General features: G+C 38.9%; 1 protein-coding gene across 1 annotated transcript; it reads right to left on the bottom strand.

Moving 5' to 3' along the window:
• Positions 1-5,213: 5,213 nt before the first annotated feature.
• LOC126070996 (olfactory receptor 7D4-like) lies at positions 5,214-6,152 on the bottom strand. Its single transcript, XM_049875310.1, has one exon. It carries the CDS (start codon positions 6,150-6,152, stop codon positions 5,214-5,216), a length of 939 nt encoding a protein of 312 aa, XP_049731267.1.
• Between the last annotated feature and the right edge of the window lie 2,775 nt (positions 6,153-8,927).

The following is an 8,927-nucleotide window of genomic DNA, read 5'->3' on the forward strand; positions in this document are numbered from 1 at the left end:
ATTGAGCTGGAAACTAAGAATGCCATCTGTCTACTTTGGGCTCCTTATTCCTCTGGATCAACAGGCAAAGAAGGGAGTTACCATACTGGCTATTGTGATTGGTCCTGATTATGAAGAGGAAATCAGGTTGATATTACATAAGGGAGGTAATAATGTTACCGGAGAATGGCCTTGGTTCTCGTCTTTGGTGTAGGAAAGAATTCAAACACTGAGACAAATAGTGGCAAGTAAACAGAGGTTTATTAGCAAGCAGAGGGTTAGTAGTAAAAGTACACTTGACTAGGAAGCTTCAAGTGGGCTACTCAGGTAGAGAAAGAATCTGAGTTACCTGATAGTCCTTTTCTTAGGCTTTTATATCCTTCTTGTCTCGTATCTGTCTCTGTTAACATTTAAAAGCCAGGACAGGACCCCCTATGAAGGCTATCTCTTTGGCTTAAGGTTTAATTACCAAGTTAGGGATCTTATCAAGTTATGGACTTGATCAAGTTAAGGACTTTATCAAATCAAAGACCCCTGTAAAGATCATTTCCTTGGTTTGAAGTTTAACTGTGTAACGGCCATCTTACTGAGGAATGTCACCACCCCTGTCTCTTCCTTTGTAGGGACTGTCTTATTGAGGATTGTGAGCACCCCTGTCTCTTTCTTTGTAGGGATTGTCTCATTGAAGATTGTCACGACCCCCTGCCCCTTCCTCTTCCTGAGTGAAAGCTCTCCCCCTCCCCCTTACAATAAGAGTATCATGGATTGAATAATGTCCCCCCAGAAATGTGTGTGTTAACTTGGTTAGGCCACGATTCCCAGTATTATGTGGTCATCCTCCATTTTGTGATTGTAGTTTTATGTCAATAGGATTAGGGTAGGATTGTAATACCACCCTTAATCAGGTCACCTCCCTGAACCAAAGTAAAGGGAGTTTCCCTGGGTTGTGGCCTGCACCACTTTTTTAAGAGATAAAAGGAAATAGAAGCAAACGGAGAGTGGGTGACCTCATACCACCAAGAAAGCAGCACCAGGAGCAGAGTGCATCTTTGGACCCAGGGTTCTTGAGCCTGAGAAGCTCTTCGACCAGGGGAAGATTGAGGGCAAAGACCTTGCAGAGCTGACAGAGAGAGAAAACCTTCCCCTGGAGCTGATGCCCTGAATTTAGACTTTTAGCCTACTTTACTGTGAGGAAATAAATTACTCTTAGTTAAAGTCATCCACTTGTGGTATTTCTGTTATAGCAGCACTGGATGACTAAGACAAAAAGTATGTCTGGAATGCAGGCGATCCCTTAGGACATTTGTTAGGACGACCATGCCCTGTTTTTAAAACTACAGCACTTAGTAGTTTTAAGAACAGGGTACTACCATGCCCTATTTGGAAAACTACAGCAATCCAGTTCTGACATGATTACTAATGACCAAGGCTCTTCAGGAATGAAGGTTTGGGTCACCCCACCAGGCAAAGAACCATGACTAGCTGAGGTGCTTGCTGAGGGCAAAGGGAATACGGAATGGGCGGTAGAACATGGTAGTTCAAAATACCAGTTATGGCCATGTGATCAGTTGCAGAAATGATGACCATAACTGTTATGAGTATTTCTGTTTTTTATGTGTGCATCAGATATTTTTGTTTTCTTATAAAATATAAGATGTAAACAGGTGTAGTGCTTTTTTGGTTGTATTTATGTGTGTTCATTATATCATGTGTATCATGTTAAGCATAAGTTTCATGTTATAATTTTCTTTATTCAGAGATTATGTATGGTTTAAGGAGATGTGTACAGGTGCCAAGTTGAGAAGGGGTGCACTGTGATGGCTAACATTGTGCTTCAACTTGGGTAGGCCATGATTCTCAGTGTTTCAGCAGTCATTCAATGTTGTCATCACTTCCCTACTGAGATTTGCTATGTGATCACCCCCATGATGGGATTTGCTGTGAGTAGCCAATCAGTTGAAGGGGAGTTTCCTTGGCCATGTGGCCTGTATGGAATGTGGGCAGACATTCTGGAAGCCTGCAGGGGTTTTCACTTGTTCTGGATCCTGCACCTAGCTCTTATTCATCTGACCTCCAGTTCTTGGGACTTGAGTTAGCAGCTTACCTGCAATCTTGCCTGTCGATCTTGGAATTCATCAAACTTTGCAGCCTGTGAGCAACAGCCCTGCTGTCCATCCTACTGATCTTGGGTTCACCAGTCCCTGCAGCTAAATGAGTCAGGCGAAACCTCTATCCCTACCCATTCACATGGAACATTACACCCTCTAAAACCTTGTGAGTCATTTCCTTGACATAAATCTCTCTCTGTGTATGTATTTATACTTTGTCTTGGTTTTCCTTCTCTAGAGAACCTGGCCTAAGAAACTCACTGACAAATTATTCAGCCCAAGATGTCAGTAGTGCTGAGGTTGAGAAACCCTGGTCTAGACTGTTGAGGAATAATATTAAAAATATTATCTAAAACATCCCAGCCATTTTCTATTATTTTATCATGGTATTGAAAATATTATCTAAAATAAATCTTGCAGTCTCTCTCCATTTATTCAGTGCTTCTTCCTTTTTTTTTTTATATCACTTTCCACAATTCAAATGTTTTTATTGGTTCTCTTGTTTGTTTTATTTCCTCCCCACTGGAATGTAAACTATATAAGGACAGGAAGTATTTTTTCTTCACTACTTTGTCCCCAGCACTTTAAACATAGGAGGTTCTCAACAAACATTCCTTCTAAAAAATGAATGTATCAGTAAATCTGGAAGCCTAAGATTGAAAGAGTTTGAAAATAAATCAAATAGGACAGATATTCTCCCTACTCTAATTAAATGTTTACAAATACACTAATTTTTTCCAAATACTATTAGATGTCATCCCAATGATAAGTACGTTTTAGGTAACAAGTCTTACCAAATAAGTTCAGAACTCCTGGGGCCATTCTAATAAATCACTCAGTATAATAGAACAGAGAGCAGCAGGGTGCTCTCTTTACCTACTTGTTTCCTGTACAGTTATGGAAAGGAGGTCATTATGGAGGAGACTAGAAAAGCAATATACAATATTGCTTTATAAAATATTTATGGACCTGGGGCACTGCCTGACTCCTATGTCATTGGGGATGCCACATATTCAACACAATCTAAGCTTCCTCTGACCAAATATCTCTGTCTTTGTAGTACAAGACCCTCTAAAACTGGATTGGGGTGACGATGGTACAATTCAGTAAATTTACTTAAACCATTGGATTACAACAATGCGTTGATTTCATACATCAATAAAGCTGTTAAAAATAATTTTTCAGGAACATTTCCATATATTTATTCACGGTAAGTTGAAAATATTTACTTTTGTTTACAACAGCTTCTAGTACACATCGATATGATTATTCTTATTACTCAGAATTGAAATCTTTTTTTTTTTTTTATACCTCTGTGGTCTCCTCCTCACTTGGTACATAAAAAAAATAGCAGATAATAAATACACATTTGATTAACCTTCATGGATCAAAGTAAATTGAAGCCATATTGAACGAGTCTTTTCTCACTAATGAATTATGATTTTTCAGTAAGTTGTATCTTCTGGTGGCGTAGGCTAAGTGCTATGGCTGCTAAGCAAATGGTCGGCCGTTCAAGTCTGCCAGGCGCTCCTCGGAAACCCTATGGGGCATTGCATAGGGTCGCTATGAGTCGGAAAAGACTCGATAGCACTATTTTTTGTGTGTGTGTGTCTTCTGAGTTTTGTTTTGGCCCTAAAGTCTCCAGTTATTTTCATGGCTCCCTTAATACCCCTTATTTATCAACTCTCTTAGTTTTGATTCCCACAGAAGATGACACTGAGATGAGGATTCAAGTGCAAGCAATTTACTTGAAGGAGCAAGGAACATGGATGAGAGAGAGGAGAAGTGCAAAAGGGAAGAAAATACATTCAACAAAGCTTGCATTAAGTCAGCTACCACAGTGAATGAGTTTTCATCCTGGAAAATTTTTTGGAAAATGTACAAAACAGACATCTTGGAATTACCCCCAAGTAAACCGCTGTATCCCACACCTCTCAATGAAGGCTTCCCCTGGAGATACATAATTCTAGGTCATTTCTGCCACCATGCATCTGACAAAGTAGGTTCCAGCTGGTGCTGTCCTTTGGCAGTCAGACTGGTGTGCAATAAAGATGGTGAGATGATCCCAGGGAATGTAGGTGGGGCATTGATTGACATCATCTACTACTCCACAGTTCATGGGACAGACTCAATTCTACCAATAATCTCAAAAAATGAAGCTCTGAATGTACTCCACAAGTGTGTAACTACCATTCCTGATGACACCTCCAGAGAGTTCCGGAAAATAAACCATGTGAGGGAACAACTCATTTCATTGTATTGCTTACTACATCTTTTAGGGTCTTGCTGAATATACCTTAAAACTGCAATGAGATATAAAAGTAGAATAAAATGAGGAAAGGGAGAAAGTAAAGAAGAAGAAAGAAAGAGAAAACAAAGGAAGAAAAGAAGCAAGGGCCACAAACAGTGAATCAAAATCTCATGTTATCAAAGGCAATAATTACTATGAATCATCTGAAAAAAAATCTATCAAACCTAAATTCCCACCCTTGAACTTGAAAACCACATCATTGTTCTTATACAAAGTAGGATAGCAAAGTTAGGAGTATTAACTCAGTGATGGTTTGCCAGGTTGAACTCATCTCAATCTCAGACTCGTCCTCTGAAAAATGGGGTGAATGAAAATATACCTCAAAGAAATATTTTCATGGCAAGATAAAATCATACATGTAAAGCAATAAGCACAGTCCAGATGTCACAAGCAGTTGGTTATGCCTGTTGTATGATTTTAATTTTATTTCTTTCACAGAAAAACATACACATAACCAAATGAAGATGAAAAGCATCCATGTTTGAGAGATTAACCTTTGGGGAAACCACACCTACACTGAACAAGATTAATGCAGCAAATCTAAGTCTGGAATTTTCAGGAATGGTTCTAGGAAAGCTGGCTAAAGAAAGAACTTTATGGACAGCATATAGGAAAAAAGAGTCAAAAGGATTTACTTAGGAAAGAGTTGAGGAAAAATGGTAAAATAACAAATAGAAAGCAAATCATAGTTGCTTTGGGATTGGAAGAAATGATGCATGTCTTTTGAGGAAGAAAAAAGAATCAGGATATTTAAATTCATGACATTTGGTTTGGGGACCATAAAGTCCATTTAGCCCTGAGGCCAGTGGCTATCATCATGCACAAGAGGCTGCCCTACAAAGAAGCCTTCTCAGGAATCCCTTCATATCCTTATTCCTTAGGCTGTATATGAAGGGATTCAGCATGGGTGTGACCACAGTGTACATCACTGAGGCAATAGAGATTCTCTGGGAAGCATGGATCACAGTAGAACTGAGGAAGACCCCAAGGCCTGTTCCATAGAACAAGGAGACCACAGAGAGGTGAGACCCACAAGTGGAAAATGCCTTATACCTGGCCCCAACAGAGGATATCCTCATCAAATTGGAGACAATCTGAGAATAAGAGAAGAGGGTCCCTGAGAGGGGAAACACAACTAGCAGAACAGTCAACACACACAAACAGATGTTATTGATGAGTGTATCTGAGCAGGCCAATTTGATAATCTGAGCCAGTTCACAGAAGAAATGAGGGATTTCAGTGCCTATACAGAAGTTCAACCGTGTTATCAGTAGAATATGAAGCAGAGAGGCCCAGAAAATGATGACCCAAGACATCAAAACCAACAAGACACAGAGCCAGGGCTTCATGATGACTGTATAGTGCAGAGGGTGACAGATGGCCACGAACCGGTCATAAGCCATCAAGGATAGGATAAAATTGTCCAGTCCAGCAAATATCATGAAGAAATACACCTGAGTGAGGCATCCTATATAGGAAATTACTTTACTCTGTGTCTGAATGTTTACCAACATCTTTGGGACTGTGGTGGTGATGAAACAGATGTCGACAAAGGACAGGTTGGACAGGAAGAAGTACATGGGGGTGTGGAGGTGGGGGTCAGAGCTGACGGCCAGAATGATGAACAGGTTCCCAAGGACAGTGACCAGGTACATGGACAGGAAGAGTCCAAAGAAGAGAGGCTGAAGTTCAGAATCCTCTGAAAGGCCCAGCAAGAAGAATTCTGAAAATTTTGTTTGGTTTTCTGCTTCCATGTAGGTAGTGTGTAGGCTGCAGAAGGTAAAAAGCAACATTCAGTGAACAGTCAACTAGCATCTCAGCTAGTCATCACCTTTACAATACCAGCTATATTGTGTTATTGAGTCCTTCCAATGATAGTGACTCTCTCAGTCACAGGTAGCACTTTTCTATTTTAAATGTGTATAATTATTTGGACACTTTAGCAAAAATCTCTCTCTTTTTGGCTTCTGTTCACTGGTTCTGATTTTCCTACCTGTATCTATATACATAAACCAATTTCTTCTTTCACATGACTCTTCCAAGCTAATTGAAAACACTTTATGTGACTCTCAAGTGTGTACTTTTCCATGACAATCCCCATACCTCCTTCATTCTGGTAGCTCTATGTCAGTGAATAAAGGTCATCTGAGTTGAAATCCATATCTTAAATGTGACCTGTTACATCCTACTGATTTGATAGTTAACTCTTCATGTCTTATTTTTTCTTTTATAAAAATCTAGTTAATACTATTACCTTCTCTGTGAGGTTTAGAAATGAATGGTTTTGTGAATAGGAGGATCTCAATTAATAATATCAAATTAAAAAAAAAAAAGCATTGCCGTAAAGTCAATTCCAACACAAATCAACCCAATATGACAGAGTACAACTTCCCCATAGGGTTTCCAAGGCTCTTATCTTTAGGGACGGAGGCTGCCACATCTTCCTCCCACAGAGTGGCTGGTGGGTTCCAACTGCCTAACTTTGAATTAGCGGCTTAGCACTTAACCACTGTGATAACAGGACTCCCAATTAATAATAACTATTATTATTATTATTAATCCATTCCTTTTATGGGAAACCTTGGTGTCATAGTGGCTAACAGCTATGACTGTCAACCAAAAGCCCGACAGTTTGAATCTACCAGGCGCTCCTTGGAAACTTTATAGGGCAGTTCTACTCTAGGTCTCTATGAGTCAGAATCGACTCGACAGCAATGGGTTTTTGGGTTTGGGGTTCCTTTTATGACAATTATTTTAGATATATAATTCTCTCAAGCTACAGTATAAAGCTGTGATTTCAAAAATGAGTGTTTGAATCATACCTCCTGAAATAGAATTTTGGCTCTACCAACTTACTACCTATGTGACCATGAGAAAGTTACTTAATCACTCAGCTGGAAATACTCCCTTCTCTGATGACAGTAGTAAATATTCCCTACATAATGAGATTGTTGAGTGAATTAAATGAGATGATAAATGTCATTTTTCTAGAGTGGTGCCTGTGATACAGAGTAGGCACTTGATAATTGTGATTTTCTGTTTTTAGCATCAAGATAAATCTGTCTTGCATGTCTATCACTTACCAATATCCCCTTTAAACTAGGGCAGCCATTAAGCAAGGATGGAATTGTGGTCATTATAAACACAACAAGTCTGTTACCTCTTTTGGACTCCATGCAGCTCTTCCAATTAGTAAAGATACCTATGGCTCCCTATTGGAGAAACCACTGGTCAGATGGATTCTTCAAAGAAAAGGAAAGGCCATGTGGACTCTATAAGTAAGAGAAGGGAATAACAGCACACAACCATTAAAATCAAATACAGAGCATGTGTGTGCTCATGTGTACTTGCTCTTGAAAGAGGATGTGTTGTACTAAAATCAGTGTAATTTATTACAAAGTGTACAATGGATAGATTAGATTAAAATATTAAAAACTTCTATAGAGCAAATTATACCGAAGAAAACTAAAAGTCAAACTTAAGATTTGAAAATAAATGTTTACATTTTCCAAAAAAGAAAAATAGTATTATTCATGCATAAAGAATGGAAGTTAATTAAAAAGAGAATAAAATCACTGAGGACATGTAATTTAGTCTGGGCAGATGAGAAGGAAAGGCTTCTCTGAAATAGGATTATTTGGCTGACAGAAGAAGAGTAGATAATTGTCATTCAGAGGAAGCAAGGAAAGGACAAGCACAATAGGTTGAGATAACCCACCCCAAAATCAAACCCACTGCCATCGAGTCGATTCCAACTCATAGCATAGTGGTTAAGTGCTACAGCTGCTAACCAAGAGCTCGGCAGTTCGAATCTGCCAGGTGCTCCTTGGAAACTCTATCGGGCAGTTCTACTCTGTCCTGTAGGGTTGCTATGAGTTGGAATGGACTCGACACCAGTGGGTTGAGATAACAGAAAGCTTAATTCCCTGTGGGGCGGTGACCTTGGAAGGAATTTAAGAGATCAGTGAGATAGAGAGCTGAGGATGAAGGGTAGGAAGGACAGAGCTTGTGAGGCCCACAAATAGAGCATTCAGTACTATTCCCTGATGTGACTCTTACGTGGGTAATTTTATATTTACTTGTGTGTCACAGATTGTGACTTTGTTTTCCTACCATTGCCTTAATATATAGAATGGCTGTTTTAAAACCACAGTGAACAGTATAATCTACATTAAAACACTAAAATATTTGTGATAAATTCATGAATAAACCAAGGCAATCAATCCCACTTTAGTCATTCTCCTGCATCATTTAAAATGACAAAATGAAATGGGTCTGAGTACTAAACCTCAAAAGTAATTATAGTATGTATAGACAATACTGAGGACACTAAGAAGAAATAGCATACAAATACAACTTTTAAGTGCTATCAGTAAGTTGGCAGGGTATTAAAGAAATATTTAGAAACCAGTAATTTTTCATGTAAGCAAAAATAGTTAGGGAATATATAGAAAAACCCAAACATAGTAGGAACAAAATAGACAATACCTCCCTTATAATATATTTTCTTTGAGTAGGTAATGGATACA

The sequence above is a fragment of the Elephas maximus genome, chromosome 3, assembly GCF_024166365.1.
Source record: "Elephas maximus indicus isolate mEleMax1 chromosome 3, mEleMax1 primary haplotype, whole genome shotgun sequence".
Classification (NCBI taxonomy): domain Eukaryota; kingdom Metazoa; phylum Chordata; class Mammalia; order Proboscidea; family Elephantidae; genus Elephas; species Elephas maximus.